The 25,725-nt window shown below is 37.5% G+C and overlaps 1 protein-coding gene across 1 annotated transcript in view; it reads right to left on the bottom strand.

Moving 5' to 3' along the window:
* Nucleotides 1-17,677, bottom strand: part of igfbp3 (insulin-like growth factor binding protein 3) — a 33,366-nt gene extending 15,689 nt beyond the window's left edge. Inside the window, exon 1 of the mRNA XM_056480739.1 lies at nt 17,097-17,677. Within this exon, the coding sequence (XP_056336714.1) occupies nt 17,097-17,454 (358 nt within the window). The 5' untranslated portion in view covers nt 17,455-17,677. The remainder of the gene's footprint in view (nt 1-17,096) is intronic.
* Between the last annotated feature and the right edge of the window lie 8,048 nt (nt 17,678-25,725).

Raw genomic sequence — 25,725 nt, 5'->3', positions numbered from 1 at the left:
ATACTTAAAGGCTGATTTATACTTTTGCATCAAGTGCACGCATTGCTCCATATGGGTCGCATAGCCTTCGCCAGGGCTAAAGCCGACATTGATGCGCATCAACGACACATAGCACAAGTTCTGTGATTGGTCGGCTTGGGTAGATGGAGCCAGATTGAGGAAGTGTTTACACATGTAGAGTGCCGTAAAGCTCCAGATGAAAAGTTTTGTTTTGAGTTTACCTTATGATTAAAGTTGTTGCATGTCTGCAGGTTACCGCCTCTGAATGAGCGAGTTTGAGCTACTAGTATTTTAAGGTAGCGTTCAGAAAAAACAAAATACCCCACGAAGAAACTTGACATAAAACATAAAAACCTACTGCCAACTAGCGTTTGCTGAAGTGTTTTTGCAGAGCAACACAAACAGCACACAGAAGTATAAATGCAAGACTATGCGCAAGGCAGCCGCCGTGTGTCACACAGCTCACATGTCGCAGAAGTATAAACCAGCCTTAAGACTTAGGTATGTGACCTGGATACTTATATAGCAATACTTAATTAGGTTTGATTAGAACAACTATTTAGGTGTCCACCCAAAAGCAGGACTTGACCCCCTGGAATTATATGAACCTAAATATCTATAAACATAGAGCCTTTTTACATCTAGTTACTTCATATGTTTTTGTTTTTTTTTTCTGATCAGATAGCTATCTGAATTGTCAAAAACTTTTCATTTATGCTTCACCACATAAATGTGTCTTCACAGGGGGCGCCAGTATATATATGTTACCGGCAATATGCAAAATCTGGCATTCTACAGAATGCCAAGGAAAATCAAAGCATCTCAGTATGAAACGATTGCTACTTTATACATTGGCATCCTATAGAATGTATAAAGTATGTAACTGTACTTCTTTTTGAGTGAAAGAAGTAAATTAAGTACAATTCTAAGTGCAATTCCAGTCTTACCTACTGTAACAAATACTTCTATGTCAGTTCTATGTCAGTTCATTGATCATACGATTTATTTCGTATTCCTTCCACTTTAAAATACGTATTGATTTGTAGGGAATTTTACAGAATGCCTAGGGAAAGTATACTGATATTTCATACTTCGCCTAAAACCATCAGGCATTCTACACATTTCCTAGCCATTCTATACAATGCCGGGATTTCACACATTGCCAGTAACATATATACACAGAGATTTTATCATTTCATTGGCTGACGCTGCTATGATAATCACGTCAGTACCAAACACGCCCTCTGTCAAGAGATGATGTTGACGCCCTGTGCAAATGTATGGATAAACAGATTTCGATTTTCAAATCTCGCAAATTGAACTAAGTTATGTTGATTAAATACACCAAATTTTATTTAAATAATAGAATTTTTTGGCATCCGATGTATTATATGTGCAGACTATAAAACATTATTACAAGAGCAGAAGGCAGGCTCTGTGATTAATTATTGGCTAAATGAAACATCTTTTTTGTCATACAGACACGTTCAAGACATAATTCAAAATTGTCTGACTTTATTTTTCTATTATTACTTCTCTCTTTACTGCATCTCTGTTGTTAATGCTGCCATTGGATATAACATTTAAACATTTTAATTTTATATTTCACATCCAAAAAAAAAAAAAAAATCTCAAACTGTCACCTGTGGCCTTCCATTTGTGATTGTTTATGTGAGGGTATATATCCCTATACATGTGCTCTTAAAGATTTTTTTTTTTAATTTTGAGTGTAGTAAAATTTACATATTTGACATATTACCTGTCCAGTTTCATCTAGAATGTGTCTCAGACCACCTCCTGATGTGGTCTGAGCGATCAGAGGTATATCCGTCTCAATTGCATTTCGGAGGGCACCTGTCCTTTTCAAGATCAGACAGTTGTCTGATCAGAAAAAAAGTCATGAAGTGACCAGATCTAAACAGCCCCATGGAGTCATTCACTCATGTTAATTTGTAGACCCATTGAGATGGCTATTTTGCCATGAATTTATATTGAGCATGGAAGGATATTCAAAATTCAGATTTGTGCTATGACAGTGTAATTTATGTTGTAGAACAAAATGTGAAAGTAACTTCAAGTAGCGTTTACCACACCCATAAATCAAGAAAACTATGATAAAAAATGTTTGAAAATTCCTGAGGGAATCCGTGGCTAGAAAATGCTAATTATATTCCAGCTTTTGAGGCTACAGAACTAACATGTATTTTCTAGCATACTTCAATGTCAAATGTTCTTTTTTTTCCAAACAAAGACGAAGTGTAAAGGTTTATATGAGACAGAAATCTTACAGAAGAGAAAGATATATAGAAAGGGGGGATGGGGAAGTGAAGGAGTGAGTGTATTTATAGTGTCCCAAGTTACAATCGTTATAGGCGGAGGATAGACCACCTGACCCGAAACCCAGAAACCAAATAGGGCTAGAGGATTGCGCTGCCTTTGCCCGCCTTCACTAACATGGTCTGGTAGGATAATTTAACCAACAAACATCACATGCTTTGCTATCTGTGTCCAACTGAAGCTTTGCTGTGGGTGCTCACAAAATCTATTTAATCCCACACCATTCCTCAATATGTGAACTGTATACTTATCCTACTAAATAACATTAGAGATGTATTATTAGAGGAATTGTTATTAACCTCCCAATTTCACTTAATTATTATTTACTCTTAACTACTACACCTATTACAAGGAAAGTTCACTTACACTCTGTCATCACCTGCTCATTCTCATGTCATTTACAACTAGTTTGTTGCTGTTGTTTTTTTTCTTTGTTTTTTACCCCCATATAAAAGAAATTACTGCAAAAAATGTTCAGGCTACTCTTCTGATCACTCTTATGAAAAAGAAGTATGCTTATTTTTATTGTATTAAAGGGCACATAGTTTACCCCTTTTTTAAGATTTTATATTAATATTATGGTTCTTCTGAGTGTGCCTGTTTAGGTTCAGTTCAAAAACACAATTCAGATTGTTTTATTATAATGTGTTAAAAAGTGTCATTTTGGGGGCGTGTACACAGGCAGCCGTTTTAGGGGTGTGTTGCTTCCATGGTTGCTTCACTCGAAAATTAGTTTCGACTTCCAGCCCAACGTAACAAGGGGGCGGAGCCAAGAGCTCCTCTACTCTGTGTTTAGCAGCAGACAGGCAGACAGAGAAGCAACATGAGTTAGAGGACCAGTCGTTCATGTACGAGTCGGACACAGACCAATCAGAGAGTACAAAATCATCAGTGTCTTTGTATAGTTTTACAGCCAACTGTGTGCTAGTTTAAAGTGCAGAGCTTGTACACCGAGACTAATAACCACGCACACTGAATTAACTTTGACTGAGGCAATAGAGCTGAGACACGGCACACTCAGACACGCACATTCGGATGTTATTAAAAATGAAACTATTCAGATGTCGCAGCAAAAATATGAAGTGTCCCGAATCGTGGCTGGGCACGACAGCTGCCAACTTGAAGCGCTGTTGTGTGTACCTTGATAGAAACCTAGAATTCTGTTTAGAATGTTTAGAATGTTTAGAATGAATGAAAATGTTTAGAATTCTGAAATGCATGGCGCTGTATGGAGCGACGCTGAGCGGCGTTTCTGGTGTGTGCCCTGCAGGCAAGTTCGTTATTTTATTTCCAATGGAGGGATGCACACGTGAGATAACGCACTCACACTTTCCAGCTGCACCTAGTTAAGATCACAGGGAGCTTCTGTGACCGTGAGAAATGCAAATGGCTGAAGCTTAAGGTGGACGCAATGAAAAGTACACATGTTTGCAAGCCTACCTATAAACAAACTAAGTTATAAACAATAATTTCGATTAGAGCGATCATGTGGTGAATGTTGATCTTGTGTTGAGCCCAATGAGCCTTACATCTAAAAACAGAGCAAGGGTGTTCTTTTAGTGACATCGCCTTGACTCACACGCTGAAAATGGCGGACTTGAAACAACAAACTGAGGATATGGTGATGCGCGCAGCTGTCAATCAATATTGGTGGGCGGGGGGACCACATTCCTACGTCAAGTTGCGGTCGATCTGAAAACCGCTCCATTTGGTCCACCGTTTTTATGTTGTTAAATTGAAAAAAAAGGACTGGGTGTGTTTATATCACCTCAATATGACAGTCTATACACGGCATCTTTGGATTTCTTTTCTAAAACGGTATAGCAGAAAAGGCAGTTTAAAACCTTGACTTTTCCAAAAAGCGATATACCTTGAAAACAGTTATAATCCCATGCCTAGCAGTGTTGGGCAGTAGCGTCGCTACAAATAGTGACGCTACTAGCTTAATTAAAATTCTCAGTAGAGTGGGGGTAGCAACGCTACTTTCTAAATCAAATAGCTTTTCAGTAGAAAAGCTGTTTTTTGAGTCAAGTAGCAAGGTAGCCTCCACACAAGCTACATTTACCGATCGCAGATTAATAAGTGATGGCACGTGCATTCATGGAGCTGTAAGGACGGGGTCTAGCCGATGAAAGTAAGTCCATATGATGTCGAGAATGACGACTTATTTTTCTTCCTTTTTTTGGTTGTTGACAACAAACTTTTTGGTGCGTTACTGCCACCTCTCGCTCTGGGGTGCATTTCCAAACAACAAAGTAACTTGCGGCTGAACTATCAAAGTTTGCATTGTTTGGGAAAAGAACAATGTAGTGACGAGAGTTTCCTAAAACCCATAGTTTCTCTGTTGCAGATCATTTGAACCATGTTAGTTATAACGTAAAACGCCCATAATGATGCTCTAAACGGGGTGGTAACAACTTCGTTGGAGAAGAACCCCATAATTTCTTTGTGCAAATTATATTGTTTTACACGTACACGCATAAAAAAAAAATCCAATATTAGTTTTTTTTTTTAAAAATGCACTCGCTTTCCATATTAATTGAAATATATGTAAATGGCACATATAGAGCCTATGTTTCCTTTACAAATATTATTGAAAACATTACATATTCTATTCTAAAACATAAAATCACTTACAAAAGCTAACACGTATTCTAATATCATATATAAATCTTATAAATAAATAAGTAATGAGGCTATTTATTAAGAAATGAAATATTAATAATATTAATGATGATGATGATTAATATTATTTATTCATTTTCTTTTCAGCTTAGTCCCTTTATTAATCCGGGGTCGTCACAGCGGAATGAACCGCGAACTTATCCAGCACATGTTTTTATGCAGCGGATGACCTTCCAGCCGCAACCCATCTCTGGGAAACATCCATACACACTCACTCACACTCATACACTACGGACAATTTAGCCTTCCCAATTCACCTGTATCACATGTCTTTGGACTCTGGGGGAAACCGGAGCACCCGGAGGAAACCCATGCAAATGCAGGGAGAACATGCAAACTCCACACAGAAACGCCAACTGACCCAGCCGAGGCTCGAACCAGTGACCTTCTTGCTGTGAGGCGACAGCACTACCTACTGCGCCACTGCGTTGCCTAATTATTATTATTATTATTATTATTATTATTATTATTATTATTATTATTATTATTATTATTATTATTATTATTATTATTATGTAGGATATTGTTTTTTTAGTTTTTATTTTTTATTTTTTGAGAAGTCTACTTTTACAATATGACACATGCAAACCACTGCAGAAATGTTCTAACCAACAGGCCCATGTCATATACAGTACAGATACTTAATAAATAACCTACTATAAATTAAAAGCATTAACGTATGCTGTGTTTTTTTGAAGCTTTGGAGACGTAACATAAATTCCGCTTTTAAATAATAGGCCACCTATAGCTTTCGTCATGAGCCACAGCTGTGTTCAAAATTACATCAATGTTTTCAACGTGCACTAAAAGGGAGCGCAATTGTAAATATGAAGATCGCTAAAACTGAACTGTAAAAATACTTTGAAAGCAAATTACAGCTAAAAGAGATGACTTTAATGCTTTTTTTTTCAGTTTGTCTGATATTTTTTCTTCTGGAGAAAGTCTTATTTGTTTTATTTCGGCTAGAATAAAAGCAGTTTAAAATTTTGTAAAAACCACTTTAAGGTCAAAAATATTAGCCCCTTTAAGCAATTTTTTTTTTCGATAGTCTACAGAACAAACCATCATTATACAATGACTTGCCTAATTACCCTGACCTGCCTAGTTAACCCAACTAACCTAGTTAATCTAGTTAGTTATGTCACTGCTGTAAATAAGTGTCTAAAAAATATCAGGTAAAATATTATTTACTGTCACTTTAGAAATGTGTTGTGTTGAAAAAAAAATAAACAGGGGGGCTAATAATTCTGACTTCAACTGTGTGTGTGTATATATATATATATATATATATATATATATATATATATATATATATATATATATATATATATATATATAGGCTAAAGTATACTATGGCAATTACTATTAGTTCATGATAGTTACTAATGATACTACATTATGTAGTGTTGTTCATTCATGAAGAGTTGTAAATATATATACACAATATAATGCTCATTCCTAAATATTTCCTATTACTATAAATTACTACAGTATTTTAAATGTGTAACACCTAGTTTTATTGGATTTTTTGTTTGTTTTTGCTGTCATGTACTATAGTAAATAATATACTACAGTAAATAACTGAACTGAACCACTATGCTTCATATGTTTCATTGACAGTTTTATTGATTGACTTGGATTTAAGTTTCTTCGGTTGAAAAATGAAAACTGCAAAAATAGCTTTGATGTAGCTAAGCTACTTTTTCCAAGTAACTTTTAGCTTAGCTTGCTACATTTCCCAGAGGGTAGTTTTTAGTGTAGTTAAGCCATAAGAGAGAAAACCTGCCAGTAAGGTAAATGAAATAAGCTAGCCAACAGACAACGTCAGTATTTTGTATGTGATTTTGATCAGCCATTTATTGTGGACAAAATCTGAGCATTTGGAACACGAGGTCCCAAATTGCATGGAAACTGCAAAGTGGTTGACCAGTAAAGAGTGCATTTGTCAGCTTCAACAAATGCCTGGCGAAACTGCTGGGTGAAGATGAATTATGGCATTGTTTAAACATGCTGTCCTTTTGGGGTTTTACAGCCCTTGTCTGTTGAATAAATATTCAGTCTTTGGCCATACAAAACAAAGCAGAGCTCTCGCAGGAATGAGAGACTAATAAACAGCTGGAGCTGAAGAGAAAGAGATATTTAGAAAGAAAGACAAACAATATGGGCCATTAAATATAGAATGTGAGAGAGAGAGGCTGTTAAAGAGGGTGGTGGGGCAGAACTGGTAAGGAGAGATAGATGAAGGTCCACTGCAAGTCAGACAGAAACATCCGAATATTGTGAATGTAACCTCTCAGGTATTTAAACTCAGAATGGGATTCAAAGTGGTGATTTCAGCATTAGAGGTCAGCATGCCTGCCATGATATCTAATTTTTGATCTATGATATATTGCAGCAAAATTTATTGTGATAAACAATATTATTGTCATTTTAAGATTTTCACGACGCCAAACTTTTAATATATAACGCCAGTGTAACTAGGGATTAGGGCTGCACGATACTGGCAAAAATGTGAATCACAATTTTTTTTGCTTAAAATCAAGATCACCATTCTTTCTCACGATTCTGTAAATGTAAAATAAAGGTTAATATGATTAGCCTATTATTATTGTTAATTCTCAAACATATGGTAAAACAATAGTAATAATAATAGGCCTATGTGTAGGTATACTGTTGCTTAAATGCTACAAACTCAACGTTGTTTACAACTTCATTACCTGTTATCCACAGCCTATGCAGCTTCTGTTCACTAAAGTAGGCGTCATAGACGGGCACGCGTGCGTTCTCGGCAATGTTGCCAGATTGGGCAGTTTTGAATTTATTTTTGCGGGTAAAAAATGACATAGGCGGGTAGTGTAAAATGGGGCGGTTTTGTAACGGCATGCCCGCCAGCCCCGGTCTTCACTTATAAACCTGTTATGATCCCCCAAAGAGGTGCCATAGCCCCCGTTCTCCACATACAACGCTTACAACAGTTGTGATCTCCCAACGAGACTACAGATTGTTGGGTGGTGCCTTTTAGTTTTTAGCAGGTTTTAGGCTGGAAACAGTCAGCTACATCTGGCAACACTAGATTTCGGAAGTAAACAAACAGCTGGCGGTCAGCTCAAGTGTGAAATCATTACATGAAGACAGAAATGATATTTTTGGGTGAATTATACCTTATAAATAGTATGTGACACTTTTAATGCCATTTGAAGGTGTCAATGTTCCTGTGAAGACTTGTGCGACTGCCTTGCTTCTCTCCTGACCTCTCCTGGCTGAATCGTAGAAAAAGCTGAATTAAGATCGTGTGTAGGGTCGAATCGAGATCGTGATATTTTTTCGATTAATCGTGCAGCCCTACTAGGGATGCAAGATTATAGGTTTTGGTTGTACAATTATAGTCTGAGGAATAAGCTTGGTTATCACGATTATTATACATTCATTAATTTCAAAATCACATGAAAACTCCTTATATTTTCAAGTGTTTTTTATTGCTGCTCAGTAAGCACAAAATAATAGTAAAAAAAATAAACAATAGGCCATTTCTCTTTTAACCTAAAAATAAGTGAAAAGGTTTTGGCATTTAAACATAACTAATAATTTAGCACTGAAAATAAATGACAGAACAACAAATAAACAAAAATAAAAAAATCAGAGTAAATAAAAAAAAAAATATTTGTATGTAAATAATGTAGTAAAAGACTGCTGAAAATTCACCCTCAACTGGAAGTAACAATCTTGCGTGTGCAAAATACGGGATATGTGAACAGCCCTTAGTTAATAGCATTAGCCATAGATGAAATCAGCCTTAAATCCAGTGTGCGTGCGTATTGTGTAAAAGCTTGGAACTTTAAACTAGCACACAGCTAGCATAACTTTGTTTAGTTGTGCAGAAACACGGTGTTGAGAAGCCTTTACGATCAATTAACCGGTTGTGGCTAATAGTGAAATCAGTCAATCGTTGCATCCCTAAGTGTAACAATATAATAGCACAATAATACAAGTACACTTTTTCAAAGAAAACAGACTATTTTATTCTTAATATTTTTAACCATTTAATAATTAGGCATTGGAAATGGAATGTGCAAACATATATCCTAAACAAATAAATAATAATAATAATAATAATAATAATAATAATAATAATAATAATAATAATGAATGTTACCAAAAAAGTGCAAGGTAACAAGAACTAAAATGTACATGTTTAAAAAGTCATTTTAGACATTTAAAGAGTCACACAGAGGCCATATCTGCTACAAGATCTAATTTTAATTAAGCACCACAATTAAACAATGCTTGTTTAATTGTTAACCAGCATGAAAAAATACTACAGTAATTTAAAGTAAATTTTTAACCGTGCTAAAGTATAATGTAATATACTGTAAATATTATAGTATTTACATCTCTTTAGTTGCTGAATGCTACAGTATATCATTGTTTTAACTTTAGATTTTACTAATAAATACTAAAGTATACGTACAGTCTATACAGTAAACATTCATTCATTCATTTTCCTTCAGCTTGGTCCCTTTATTCATCAGGGGTAGCCACAGCAGAATGAACCGCCAACTTATCCAGCATATGGTTTACACAACGGATACCCTTCCAGCTGCAACCCAGTACTGGGAAATATCTATTCACACTCATTCGCATGCATACACTACGGCTAATTTAGTTTATTCAATTCACCAATACCCCATGTCTTTGGCCTGGAGAAAACCCATGAGGGGAGAACATGTAAACTGTCATGAAATGTCAACTGGTCGGCGCCAATAGCCTAGTGGTTAGTGCGTCGACACATAGCACTGAGGTGATGGCGGTGACCCAAGTTCGATTCCCGGCTTGAGGTCCTTTGTTGATCCCTCCCCTCTGTACAATCTCCACTGTCCTATCCCAAAAAAGGTGAAAACCCCTAAAAAAAAAAATGTCAACTGACCTAGGACTTGAACCAGCGACCTTTTTTCTCGTATACAGTAAACTGTGGTATCATATACGCTGTAGTTATTTATAGAAATCTTCAGTTCATAATTGATTTACATACTTTATACTATAGTACGATTAAAAAGTATTTACAGTGTTTACTTTGTGAGGCAGGGTTCTTCTGTGTGTTTAATGGCTGCATATATTTGAGTCAGTGGTAGCACTACACTTTGGCTAAGGGGGGCTATAGCCTTGTAGGGTGGCCACTATCCCATTATCTTGCCTAATCAAAGGGAGCATGAATTGTCATTCAGTCACAATTCCTTTTCGATTAACTTGCATTAAGAAAAACTGTGATTGGCAAAATCACGCTGAATTAACTCACAACTGAAGCTCTCTCGGCCTACACAATCTCCTCAGATAGCACGTGTTATCAGTTTGTGTGTGTGTGTGTGTGGAGATTGAGCCTGAGCCCTGCCTCCAACAGAAAGCAGACACTGGCAGTGTGATCGACTAAAACATTTGTGACAGAATTTTTTTGTGGAAAAATATAATATAAAAAATTTTAATATAATTTTTCATTAAAAAAATGTCCCATACAATTGAGAAACATTTTTTTAATGTTATTTTTTGTTTGTTAGTTTTAAGAATGTCTTATTAGCTACTAGTATACTGCAAAACAGTGACAAAATTGGTGTTAAGAAAATATAAAATTTATATAAACCTCTATAGCTTGCAGTTTGTCACTTCCGCCTAAATTGATCAACAATTTTATTTCACGTCACCTCATACTTAAGTTTTTCTTCAAATTTTGACCAATCAAATGCTCTCTAGAATCTGACATGCCCCGTCCCCTTTATGACGCTTCTCATTTGCTTTTCATTTGATGCACTTGAGCTCAACCACACTCACTTGGCAGAGCTGTGATAAATATGAAATGCAATTGGCAAAAGTTTTTATTTAATGTGGAGGAGCTACTCTATAGCCCCTTTCACACATACAGACCGTTCTGGAAAGTTACCAGCAATTTTCAAAGGGATCATGTGTGAACAAACCCTTTTTGAAAAAAACTGAAAATTCCCAGACAGATCGCGTTCGCACTTAGAACGCGCTAATGTGACACATCTACTCCAGCCAATCAGAACATTCAGACGCATTTACATCAACGCTGTTAATGAAAATAAAAGCCTTTGTATATTTTTTCCAGACAAATTTAGCTGCTAGTTGTTAGTCAGATAATGTTCTAGATAATTCTTAATGCCAACTGTGTGAACAAGTATCGATAAAATACTTATGATAAAACGCTGTTTGTTTACCTTCAACCTCTGCTGCAGTTGCTTGACGTGTGTGCACGTTAAAAAGTGCTCCGGTGAGCACCAGCACACACACATATTATGTAGGCTAAATCCCGACATGCAAAAGTGTTCCTCCATATGTTTTCATCAAAGTTGTTCACAATACTTATCCATCCACAGAATTTGTAATGTAGTCAAATGTGTAAACATTTAGCTGCGGTTCACGCTTCTGCCTTTGGATGTCTCTGGGACAAAGCAGCTGCATGAATACTTAAGCTTTAAATAAAAGTGAAACCATCAACAAAAGCCCGACCTCCTTCTATATTTACAAATACATGTGTGAATGGTCTTTTCCGGAAAAATTCCGGAAGGTTCTTGTCTTTTTTCAATTCACCGGTAAAGTCGATCCAGAAGTTTTCCAGATATTTACCAGTATCACTGCATGAAAGGGGCTTATTTCTCTTCCTCTTTTCATTTTACAGTTAAGATGACGTCAAACATCGAACAAAAAAAAAAAAACTATCGCAACAGATCTATCGCAAAGAGGCCGGTGCACAAACATCGACACAAAAGACTGCAAAAACTATCATCTGTCATTAGTGTAGCTCAAGAGATCAGGGGAATTAAGTTTACTCCGACAACTCTCAATAGCTGGTCTCTGCCACAGTTATCCTCCTAACACTTACTCATGTCCGGATCACATGCACCAATTTAATATCTCTGGTCCTACTCAACCTGCATGCCCCGAAAGGTATCTGAACCAGAAATGGGAGGCATGGGAGATGGGTGCATTAAAAAGTATGCTAAATGCCTATAGAATCTGTCACTACTACACCTCTTAAAGGGCACCTAGGTTACCCTTTTTTTCAGATTTAATATGAGTCTTTTGTGTCTGTAAAGTTTCAGCTCAAAACACCCATCAGATTTTTTATTATACCTTTTATTAAATTCTAATTCATACATTTTTGCACCAGGAGGCTGCTTTGCTGTACTGCTCCTTTAAGTCCTCCCCACCCACCGTTTCTACGTGCCTTTCTGCATGCCTTAATCTCCTCCCTCGGCAGATTTAGACAACAGACAGACATTAAGGAAGAAGATCTCATGTAACATTTGTGAGAAATACTACAGTAAGAACTTTACCAATTAGTATTTGTTGTAGAGTTGCTATGATGAGTCACACACAATATTGTTACAAAGTTCACGCACACACACAGATACACACACAGACACAGTGTGGACACGACACGCACACACACACACAGACACACACACAGACACAGCTTGGGCACCACACGCACACACACAGTCACAAAGTGGACACGACACGCACACACACAGATACACACACACACACACACAGCGCGTACACGACACGCATAGACACAGACAGCGTGCGTTTAGCTTTAGCTTTGCACTCTTTTTGCACGCAAATGTGAAAGGATACAGGTTAATCTCCACTGCTGTATGAATATCTGTTGTGTTAATGTACAAAATAAACCTGATTTAACGTCCACAAAGCGGGATTAAAGCATCTTTCTTTATAATTGTTCTGACACGCGGCTTTGCTGATGAAGTGAATCTGAAGTAAATGGCTGTAATTCATTACACATGTGCACTGTTTTAAAACATTTTAAAGTTGTAAAACTCACTCTTGATCACATTTGATGATGATTGATGATCCTAGCGAACTGAACAGACCTTTTATTCCCAGTTGCTTTGCGCACGTCCTCTCTTGTTGATATGATTATAGACGTGACTACCGGGACATGTTAATACGCGCAGCTGTCAATCAATTCGGTGGGTGGGGGGACCGCACTCCTACGTCAAGTTGCGGTCGGTCTGAAAACCGCTCCAATTGGTCCACCGTTTTTATGTTGTTAAATTAAAAAAAAAGGACTGATTGTGTTTTTATCACCCCAATATGACGGTCTATACACTATTACTGCACATCTGTCTAAACAGCTTGAAAAGTAGATTTTTCACCATAGGTGCCCTTTAAGATGCGGGGAGTGCGGTTTACCAATACAGTTCTTAATAGCTCTCCCCTGTTGCATTAGAAATGTAGAGATAGCATCTAGAGTACACCAGAGAGGAAGCGTAAAGTGAAAACAGATTTAGTCTGTGTGTGTATGTGAGTAAGTGCGCACCTCTGGCACACCAAACACTCCTCTTTAGCCATAGAAGCAGTCCAAACCAGAATTAAGCTATGCCTTCATTGACAATGACATAACAACAACAACAAAAACAACAATACAAACAACAACAACAGAATAAACAATAACAGCAACTTCTGCAACATAACTCGAATAAGGCAAGTAATTGCAATGACCTCTAACAACAGTGTGGCTAATAGCATGTGCAACATGTTGCAGCCTGTTTTCCTTGTAAAACAGGCCTTACCTCTTGCATAAACAAATCCAAGGCAGAGTAAGGGAATGGAAGGCCATCTAATTCAGGAACATGGAAAACATCAATATTTAACTCTAGTGTAAACTTTTAGAACTTTTTATGACTTTTCCCAGAACCTAGTAGCCCATTTTGAATCAATCAGCATGACATGTTTGTTCAATCCCAAATGAGAAAACAATTTAGCATTATGGTAAAGCAGGCAGAATGTGAATGCGGGGGTAAAAAGATGCTGAGTTTTTTCTTAAAAGTTAATGCAACTGCAGCAGGTGAATTTCATGGCTGAGGCTACAAACAAAACCGAATCCGCCTCTTCTGAGAAATGCACACAATTAAGCATATAACTGCACACGCACAAACAAAGCCATAACTCATACCCTCATGATCTTTCATTCCTCCTGCTTTGCCACCGTTCCCACCCAGAATCAAGCTGGGCCACACTGCTACCAGCCCAATCAGGCCCTGCAAAAATATCATAATTCATGTGTGGCAGAGCCATGGGGTGGAGCCATGCACACCATGGCAATGGAGCCTGCTTTCTGGTTGGCCAGAGTGTGTAATTACCATAAAGTGTGGTATGATGGGAAAGGAGAACTAAAAAGCACCATGGGCTCAAATGAAAGGGCAGCAGAGGGAGAAAACATGAGGTAAGGCACTACTGTAAAACAGCTGGCGCCCCCAAACTGCTTTTTAAAAGTGACTCTGAATCCTAACAATAGCCTTTGTGTGTGTGACAATGTCATGGTTGATTGCTTCAACACACCACTGCGGCTCTCTCAAATAACTAGAGAGGGTAAAAACAAATTCATTCTGGTTGCTTGACGTCAGTTATATCCAAGAATGCCACTTATTTTGGTTGTGTGGCTCTGCAGCCTTCCCTTTCTCAAGGAATTCACTTGAATGAATCTGTTTTCTTGCAGCAAGGTGATGTCTCTATATATGCATTTTAAGAGATCCACAATAAAAGCTTTAGCACAGGCAGACTTGGTCTGAAATACTGAAAACTGAAAAGGAACTTTGCCCAAGATGTGTCATTTTTCTTGACTTTTGATGCTCTCAATGGAGAGCTCAGGACTCCCTGAGCCAGTAAACAGCTATAGAACATCATTCACAAAACTGTGAATCTGCGCTCTTCTGCAGGGACTATATATAAACGAATGTGGCATTCTTAACGATTGGGTTGGAGAAGCCAAATTTTAGTGCACACACACAGATACACAGAGCTGTTTCTCTCTCCATCTCTGGTTCTCTCTTTCACATATACCACACATTAAACAGCATAGAGAGACTGCTGTAGTGCTAAACCTTGAGAACAACGGCAGTAGTGTGGGGCCGTCTCATGGTGGCTGGACTTCACGACGACTGCATGTTGCTGGAGGTCGCTGCGTCATACTGGTGTTCTGAAACTCTGGCCTACCTGTTTAGAATGACCTACTAGTAATAATTAAAATTATTCTCCTCAGGCAAACGCTGTTGGGATGTTTTACCACTGTTAAAAACAGGAACGATGTGCTGTCATGCTGAAAATACTACACATTGAGATTTCAACATGGGTTGTGTATTTTGTTTGTCTATGCTATTTGACAACCTTAAATCTTTCTGCATATTGTAGTCTTGGATGTACATTATATTTTTTAAAGTGGAGAAGTCTATTTGGAAAGATTGTGTCTATAGAATAGATGTAAAGTAGTGGCATGAGTGCAGTGAAGCTGTAGTTAGTTGCTGCATCTTATAGGCAGTAAAGAAAGCCCCAAACCTCCCTAGAGTGAAAGACTGACAATGAGCACAGAGGCATTTCTAATCTATGAGCATATTAACCATGAAGCGCACATTAAACTCACACAACTGTGCAACAGTGTTGAAAATGTATGTTGGGATGTTACAGAATGCCTTCATACATTGGAAAACTTTAGTGCAATTGCATTGTTAATGTGACTTATTTGAAGAAGTGTGAACTAGGTATGGGGCGGTATAAGATTCTGACGGTATGATAACCTTGGATAAAAATATCACGGTTTCACAGTTTTGTGATTACTGCTCTAAAAATGCTCTTTTTAAATGTCTTGGATTAAAAACAACAACTTCATTTCTTTTTCCTCTATTGAACATAATATATTTTATTTTAAGAAACATTTTAAGTATTTTGGAGCAGTAAACATATAAGTATAAATAATTAAGATAAGTCTTTGATGTCATAAACACATACAACTTGAAAAGGCATCTTTGAATCTCTTTCTTATATTTGGATATAAAGTAAAGCCACTGCACTGTTCAGCTCTGCAACATGCTGGATGTTGGTTTAGAAGTGATTTGTTTCTCAAATCTTTGTCGAATCATGGGCTGATCAGCAGCTTTTGATGTACAGGGTCCTTTTCTGATGGAGATATTGTTGCCCTAAACAACTAAATAAAATACTCATAAAAAAAAAAAAACAACAACTTACATATATACCTTGAAATGGTATAACAGAAAAAAATTGGCAGTTTTAAAACCTTAACTTTTCCAAACCTTGATAAACCTTGAAACCGGATATTGTCCCATGTCAAGTGTGAACATCCAAACCCTGGTGCACACCAAACAAGTTGACTATGACCAATGGAGAGCTGTTTTTCAGTTCACAAATGAAGCACAAAGCAAATAAATCTAAATGAACCAAAAACATGGCATAATGTCCTAAGATGCAATCACAAACAGAACAGATAAGAGCACATCCACAACACTGTTTTGTTATGGATGTCTGATATGTTCAGTCACAAAATTCTTATTTTGTGTGTGTGTGCGTGTGCGTGTGCGTGTGTGTGTGTTAAAAATGACAGTGAACCAGAACTAATTGTATTATTCTGGAACAATTGAACCAGGAAAATCAGTCTACAAGTTTTAACACACCCCAAGACACTCATCCACAGGCTGTGAAGTGAGGATTGGGGTTAAGTGGATGACCCTAAAAATGAAAGCTTCGCAGTGATCTTAAACCAAATTAAGACGACATTTTAAGAAGTTTGGTGTTCTTTCCTTACAGTCTGATAAAGCTGATCATCAGGTATCCAAAATACTAGCCTGACCGCGATTGACATGCGTTCGCAACATAAATATTTACAAGTTTAGAAACCAAACCAAAAAGTATGCAATTTAGTAGACATGCGCCTAAATTACCGTTCGCGAAGAAATCGCCTTCGTCGTAAGTGGTAACCATAGCAACAGTTTTAGGCTGCCCAAGTGCGTTCCATTCGGATCTGTGTCGAGTAATGTCATATTTTACCATTGTGTCAAACGTATAAAATTGAATGAGTGTCAATACAAAAGTTTGTTTACAAAGTATTACGTCGTTTGTGCGCAGACAGAAATTAAACAGACATAAAATCTGACTGCCTTAAAGCCATTAAATAAATAGCACTGCGCATGTAGTAGGGTACCTTAAAGTAATGAGGGCTGTACAGTATTAGCATACAAATCGTTCGCGCTCACCGTGTCCGTGAGATGGACTGCCGCTTTGCTTTTTGTCCGGTGCTTTCGCACACACGCCCCGTCCCTCCAGCAGAGCCTGCAGAGGTTTGCTCTCCCCGGGGCGATGTTGACAGCTCAGCCCGATACCGCAGCGCCCCGTGTACACTCCGCACGCCTGGCCCTCGGTCAGCGGACAAGTCAAGCAGCACCCACAACCGGGCTCTTTCACCGGCTCGGCGCAATCCCAGGGCAGCGGTTTGCACAGCACCATCGCCCCGTCGTCGCATGGTTCGCAGCGGACCACAGGGCTGACGCTTTCAGCCAGCCGCGCGAATGCTGCGAGGAGCGCGGTCAACCAGAGCGCACACAGTCCCGTCATGGAGCCGAAGGGCTGAACACGCGCACACTCAAAGATGCGTGGAAAAACCGGTGCGTCAGATCACCTCACCTGGATCTATGATTACACTTAAGCCTGAGCTGTCAACATATGCTGCAGGAAAGTAGCGAGGCTTTGGGCTTTGGGTTGTGCTGCTGTCACGTCGGTTTCACTAGACTGTGAACTACGCGGCTGGGTCTCTCCATCTGTAAGTGAGTTTAAGTGGAACTTCAGGTTTTATACAGGCAGGAAAAGCACGGGCTGTAAGTCACTCCCCTCGGTATGAATTATGTAGTCACCGGCCTTAAGGGACCGCGCGCATCTCTAATGAAATCCGAACAGCATTTTAGACAGATTGGTTAAATACAGCAATCTTGCGCGCGCTATTAGACCCGTCATAATATGGTCATTTACGGGCACTTGAGTTTTTAAAAACCACTTGTTGACATCACAAAGGTAATGTAACTGAATTATAACAGACTTCTTTTTGCATTAAAAAAAACTATTTATGAAAATGAATAAAAGCTATCTTTCTGCTATCTGCATGCATCAACAATTATCAACAATTCTTTAGAACACTTCTAGTTTTCAGTACTTTTTTATGTGTAACGTGCAAAAAAATATTTTTAAGTGTGAAAGTGTTGATTTTAAGTGTTAGTGGTTACTTAGAGACAGAAAAAACAACGATCTTAAGGTACGATGACAATTTGTTCATGGATGCATTAAGCCCAGCCTGTCGAATACATTAAGACATCATATTAAGACAGAAATTACAGTTACTGGATAATTCATTCATACATTCATTTTCTTTTCGGCTTAGTCCCTTTATTAATCCAGGGTGGCCACAGCGGAATGAACCGCCAACTTTTCCAGCATGTTTTAGGCAGCGGATGCCCTTCCAGCTGCAACCCATCTCTGGGAAACATCCACACACACTCATTCACACACATACATTACGGACAATTTAGCCTACCCAATTCACCTGTACCACATGTCTTTGGACTGTGGGAGAAACCGGAGAACCCGGAGGAAACCTACGCGAATACAGGGAGAACATGCAAACTCCACACAGAAACGACAACTGACCCAGTCGAGGCTCGAACCAGCAACCTTCTTGCTGTGAGGTGACAGCACTACCTACTGCGCCACTGCGTTACATTTACTGGATAATTAAAACAAATTAATAAACATAAAACTTCATGCCATTCACCATGTCCTTTTTGGGTTCATTCTGTTGACATCTTTCTATTGGTCTCAGTCTGCTTGTTTGGTGCACAGCAGGATTCAGCAGCATTCACACATTAAACATGCCAGCAAGAATTTACCACTTTGCTAGAGCACATAGCATCCCTGACAGTTGTGCATCAGCATAAGTTTACTGTTGAATAATAACTCTAGTTCAAACAGGCTGAAAACGTATATGTAACTGTGTTTACATAGCTTTTTAAAAATGATGGGAAAGTGTGCTTCATATAGCATCACTATAAGCTGCTCTTGTACAGGTTTGAATCCAAAACTATAGAGATGTTTTAATTTGTTTAGTTTTTCCACATATAAATATATGCCACACACTATAAATGCACAGTCTTTCAAATACATTTTATAGCATGCCTGCACACTTGACACATTGACACAGTAGGACCTGTCCCTGTCCAGTGTCTGCACTTTCTTTCTCCAATAGATATGAGCAAATAACAATTTTTTATTCAATAATTTTCTTTTCGGCTTAGTCCCTTTATTAATCAGAGGTTGCCACAGCGGAATGAACCGCCAACTTATCCAGCATATGTTTTACACAGCGGATGCCCTTCCAGCTCCAACCAAATAAAAATGCCCTGTACTAATTTGATGCAGATACCTTTACGTTCCCCCACAAATGTACTAATCTACTGTTCTAGCCAGGTTATTGTTGCCTACCATGTTTCACTTGTCAAATGTGAAACAACAGCCCCGTTCAGTGTTGACACCTTGTGGACAAATTAAGTAGTTAAAAAATTATTCAAAGCACATATGCAAACTGCTCAAACAGTGTGCCAGCTGCTTCTAAATTCCCCAATTTGACAAAGTGTGCTTTACATTCACTACTTTCGGACCCTTGTGTATGCATAAAAACCGAATAATACCTTTCAGCTTTAAAGTTAAACTCTGAAGTAGAAGCTAATTCACTCCCACCAAAACATGGCCATATAACTAAAATCATCCACAGCTCCTTTGTGTACTGAAGCATGTAGTTACACCAGTACTTACAAGAACTGTTGAAACAAGTATTTAATCCTTAACAAAACTTCTGCCCCAGTGGAACCTTTTTCTCAAATTATTTGTGAAAGTACCTGCTCTTTTGGCATGTTTGTACCACAGGAACTAGGAACATTTTACACTACCTGACCAAAGTCTTGTCGTCTATTAAAGTTTAGGAGCAACAAATAATAACTTGACTTCAAGTTGATCAGTTGTTTTCAGAAGTGGCTTATATCCAAAGGCCTCTAGATTACACTTATTTTACCAAAGTAAACTATGATCATGCCTTGATTTATAGTCTTGTCAAAAGTCTTGTCAATTAACAGAAATAATGTACAGTATAGAATATAAAGTCATGGTGCAGTGGAAAAAAATATTAGATTTTGTATAACTTATTAATAAAGTCATCTGCAATAGCAAAGAAAGTGTTCATGCGGGACTCACAGAGTTTATCAAGATTCTTTGGATTCATCTTCAATGCCTCCTCCTCCATCTTACCCCAGACATGCTCAATAATGTTCATGTCTGGTGACTGGGCTGGCCAATCCTGGAGCACCTTGACCTTCTTTGCTTTCAGGAACTTTGATGTGGAGGCTGAAGTATGACAAGGAGCGCTATCCTGCTGAAGAATTTGCCCTCTCCTGTGGTTTGCAATGTAATGGGTAGCACAAATGTTTTGATACCTCAGGCTGTTGGTGTTGCCATCCACTCTGCAGATCTCTCGCAAGCCCCCATACTGAATGTAACCCCAAACCATGATTTTTTTTCTTCACCAAACTTGACTGATTTCTGTGAGAATCTTGGGTCCACATGGTTTCCGAAAGGTCTTATGCAGTGTTTGTGATGATTGAGATGCAGTTCAAGAGATGATTCATCTGAAAAATCTACCCTCTTCCACTTTTCCAAAAGATCAACTAGAAGTCAAGTTATTATTTGTTGCTCTTACAACTGGGATTGACGCCAAGACTTTTGTCAGTTAGTATAGTTCTAGGAACATCATTCCCCTGGTGAGTTCCTGCAACCTCCCTGCTGCAAAAACCCTAATATGGTATTTACAGTAGAAGCACCCTTAATAGTGAATAAGGTATAAATGTACTGTTTTTTTCCCAATTCAAACATGGATGTGAAAAAAAAGATGTAAAAAAAAAAACAGTCTGGACACATTTTGACCCATTTTTGACTACGAGAGGAAGTCTCTGAGCACTGCAGAATAATGTGGAAAATGCACTGTGGGTGGTCAGGCATTAGTGGTCTCATGACACCTAATGTACCACGATCAGTTTATTCATCCATACAGATCCTTCACTGACCATTTGCTACTTTTTACCATCCATCCATTCATCCAGCACTGTCATTAGTGGGGAAGAACAACTAGGGAACTTGACCCCCTTTTCTATTCAATGGGCATGTCGACCTGAGAATTTCTGAGATGGGCCTGCATCCGGCCATCCCTTTTTCTCATTTTCAGTCTATCTCTCCTTCTTGCTGGGTGGTAAGAGATGATTAGATTGTGGTTTGGATGTTGGATTGTGCTGCTTCAGCGCTGGACACCCCTCCTGCCTCTGCTCTGTAATAACACAAAGTCTGCACAGGCTGTACAGCTCAGTGGCTCCAGCTTTGGGAAAATAAAGGCCTACAGGCCTGCCTGCAGACCCCAGTGTTGAGACTGGCCCACTGAAAACAAGCAGAGGGGGTAAGGAAATACCCCCCGGCACACACAACCCCACTAACAGCAGCCTCGACTATTAAGATTGGTTTTCTTTTTCTTTCCTATTTCTTCCTTGGTCTCCTGCTCTTGATTTCTCATTGTCTGTTTTTCTGTGTACCTCAGGAATTCCTTTTCAGGATTGTGCACATCAGGGCTCTCCTCTGGTTTCCCCGAACATTATGGGAATGCAATGCTCTAGTGTTTCTGCACAGAGGAACAGTTTGTGCATTGGAAAGAGACTGAAAATCAGACTGAGCAATCTGATAAGATAGCGATTGATGGTGCCATCCATGAAAATGGTTTATCGACCTAGATCGTATCAACATTTTCTTATCAGTGCAAGCCAATAAAGTCATCTGACTAAATTTAGAAGCACCGCTGTGTGCGAGTCTAGGTGTTTATTTTTGTGAATATTATTGCAGCTGGCTGAATGTTTATTGAAAACGCTGCAGCGCTCTAATAAACGGATGCCAAACTGAGCGTCTACATTTAGGCTTAATGATCTAAATCTCGCACTCTCTATTGGAGTGTCAGCACATCTCAAAAACTCTGTCTCTCATTTACATTCCTCTGGCTGATCTCAGAGGTGGATGGTAAATCATTAATTGTTCTTCCTGCTCTGCAGTGTGTCATGTATGGCAGCCTTCATTGTGACACTCATTTAATACTGAGTTTCATCAGTGGTTTCTGGAGAGGGACGTAGGGAATGATACAAGGGGGTGGATAAATTGATTTATTTGTTTCATTCCTCCAAGGGAGTTTTATAGAAAACAGCACAACCTCGATGGCACTGCCACTCCATATTATGGATCTGGCTGGTCACACACAAATATGCATTAATGGTTTAAACACAAGCACACACACACACTGCATGATTTAGGGCTGTCATGGAGGCTTTCTGTCACACTAAACATACTGGCTCACATATTTGTGTGTCAGGCTGTGTCTTGCAAGCATATGTGCGTTTTTACCAGGGCTTTAAATTTGCTCTAATATAGAAATTTTATAGATGCGTAGGTACACTGTGTGCATAGAAATCATTTTATGTTTCTGTCACACATATGTTTTCCGTGCGAAACAGTCAGTACACAAATTATCTGTATTTTATCCTATTTTAAAACAACACATCATTCAGCAGGTGTCATCAGGACAAATTTAAGAATTTTAAAGACCCTTTTAAGACCATCACAGGACTAAACACTAATGATTATTTCTAATGGACCGGTTGGGCCAATGGATATTTTTTTGCTTGCCACCAAATGTAATTATTTCTCAGCAACATACTTTAATGTGTCAAAACAAGAAAACTGTAGTTGTATACACTTTTTTTCAACATAATATTTCTTTTTGACAAAAAAAATGACAAGTATAACATTGTTTAAAGTATACATAGACAATTACATAAATAATAAAAAATATTCAGTTGTTAGCTTTTGGTCCAAATTGATTGACTATAACTTCTATTCAAACTATTGCATTTCTGTAATAAATCCTTAAGTTTCGTGCCTATTTATAAATATCATGTCTACTCCCTCTTACCAGGGGCGTAGATTTAGGGTGGACGGAGGTGACGCGTCTCCACCAATATCCCCTGACCATAGAAATGTCCCCACCAATAATTTAATCCACTTTTTAAAAAAATCGCGCTGTCAACATTAACTTAGACACGTAGGTTAAGGGACGTTCTCTCCTAGAGTCCTCCCACCCACAAAATGGATATGGACATTTTTATTGGCTGTGCCTTTCCCTGCTATCATGTGAGAGGCTGTGGCTGCCTTCAGATATAAGCAGCGCCAAAAGCAGTAGATTGTTTTTTTCCCCGTGCAGGAATAAGGTTTGTTGGGTGCTAAAGTTCACAACATCAGAGAAAGAAAAATGTAAATCACCTTTGTAAAATAAAATATCTTCTAGAACAATAGGGGGGACTGAAATCATCTTTAATGAAAGCAAAGTATGGATGTCAAACCAGAATTTAAAAGTAAATTCACAAGAAAAAAATAAGTGATCGAGTGTTTCTGGAAAATTTGAGCAGAAGCTATACTTGTCAACATCAAAGTTAAATCTTTTTTGAATAAACTCATTTACAGGATATATCCTGAATAAAATTCTAACCAAAACAAAGCAATAGGTATAGCCTCACAAATTTTAGTATAAAATTTATCTGTGATTCTAACTCTAAATTTATTTAAAAATTCGTTATGAGATAGCAGTCCATTTTCGTCTAACAAATCATTAATAAATAAAATGCCTTTATTGTACCAGTCACTTTTAAACAATGATTTTCTGTTAATAATAACAGCCCTATTATTCCAAAGAGTGGATTTATGAGGGGAAAAATTATGGGTAAATATCATTTTCCAAAAAAGTAGTGCTTGCTTATGAAAATTAGACAGCTTCAAAGGAACTTTTGAACAATCATAATCACATCTTAATACAAATTCAAGGCCACCAATTTTTTTGAACAAATTATTTGGGATATGATACCATATTGGATATGATACCATATTGAATAAGCCTTAGCTAAACACTCTTTCAACCATTTAACTCTAAAAGTGCCAAGAAGAGATTCAAAATCGATAGTTTTCAAACCTCCATATTCATACTCTTTGACCATATGATTCTTATGTAAATAATGTTTTATTTTTCCAAATAAATTTAAATAATATTGAATTTATAGATTTGACTATTTTAGGAGGAGTATATAAAGGATAAGTTAAATATATAATTTTAGATAATCCCTCAGTCTTAGTCAAAAGAATTCTACCCAATATGGAAATGTCTCTAGCTAGCCAATGATTTAAGGATTTTTTCATCCCTTCCATTTTAATATTAAAATTTGCACATTCTCTATTAACAGAATTTTTGGTGATGGTAACTCCCAAGTATTTATCTTCCTCTTTTAATGGAATACCCTCTATTTTCTCTTAAAGTACAATTCTGAATAGTTAATATTTCACATTTTCTTAGGTTTAAGGTCAATCCAGAAGCTTTAGAAAAAACTGAAATTTTGTCAAGAGCTAAAGGGAGTGCCTCCCTATTTTTAAGAAATAATAGAGTGTTATCTGCAAACTAACTTATGGTAAAAGTCCTACCAAGTATATCAATATCTATAGTGTACTCTGATTTTTTTTATATATAATGACATAAGTTCAGCTATTACAAAAAGTAAAGGTGAGATAGGACATCCTTGATGGATTCCGCTTTTGATGTATACTCTAGGAGATGATCCTGAATTCAGGGATATACTACTAAATATATCAGTATAGAACATGGAAATTACCCCACAAAAGCTCGGACCAAACCCAAAAGTTTCTAAAGACTTAAACAAAAAAGGATGCTCAAGAGTATCAAATGCCTTGAAAAAGTCTAGAAATAGAAATAAACTTGTCTAAGGAATTAAATAACTATAATCGAGCATATCAAGTATCAGTCTGATATGATTGTGAATACTTCTCCTTTTAATGAAATCTGATTGTGTTTCACTAATTATCTCGCCTACACCTTTTTTAAGTCTATTGGCAAATACATGAGAGAGCAATTTAAAATCATTGGACAAAAGAGTTATGGGTCTCCAATTGTCTAAAAATAATTTGTCTTCGCTTGGCTTTGGAACTAAAATTATTAAACCCTGCTTCATAGAAGTTGATAGTTCTGCTTTCTCTATACATTCCTTAATTGCTTCAAAAACTAAAAATCTTATCTCTGGCCAAAAATGTTTATAAAACTTAACTGTAATTCCATCTATACCTGGGGATTTTCCATTGGACATCTGAGAAATAGCAACATCAAGTTCAGAGATAACAATGTCAGATTCCATCATTTCACAGAAGCTGTCATCTATAATAGGAACTTTATCTTTTAAAAAGGAAAAGAAAAAGTCAGTCACTCTCATTGAATGTTGATTTATAGAAATTACAATAATATGAATAGATGTGATCATCAATCAAATATTTCTCTTCACTTACATTGTTATTTATGCTAAGTTTATTAATAGTTTTTGAAGCTTGTCTATGCTTTTCTAAATAAAAAAAATATGAAGAATTTTTCTCCCCCTCCTCTATACATTTCGCTCTAGATCATATAAAAGCTCCTTTAGCATTCTCTGTATAGTAGTCATCCAACTCTGACTGCAAAATATGAAGTTCATTTTGTTCTATATCTCCAAGAAAATCTTTATCACCAAGGTCATTTAATCTAGATAAAAATTTTTAACTGTCTTTTTTTCCTAACATTCGCTAATGATTTCCCTTCTTTAACAGCCAATCTTTTAATAGAAAATTTTAACCATTCCCACTTACCAGTTGGAGTTAAATCAGGCAAATTTTTAA

Source organism: Danio aesculapii, chromosome 20 (genome assembly GCF_903798145.1).
Source record: "Danio aesculapii chromosome 20, fDanAes4.1, whole genome shotgun sequence".
Classification (NCBI taxonomy): Eukaryota; Metazoa; Chordata; class Actinopteri; order Cypriniformes; family Danionidae; genus Danio; species Danio aesculapii.
This window is presented reverse-complemented; position numbering and strand designations above follow the sequence as displayed.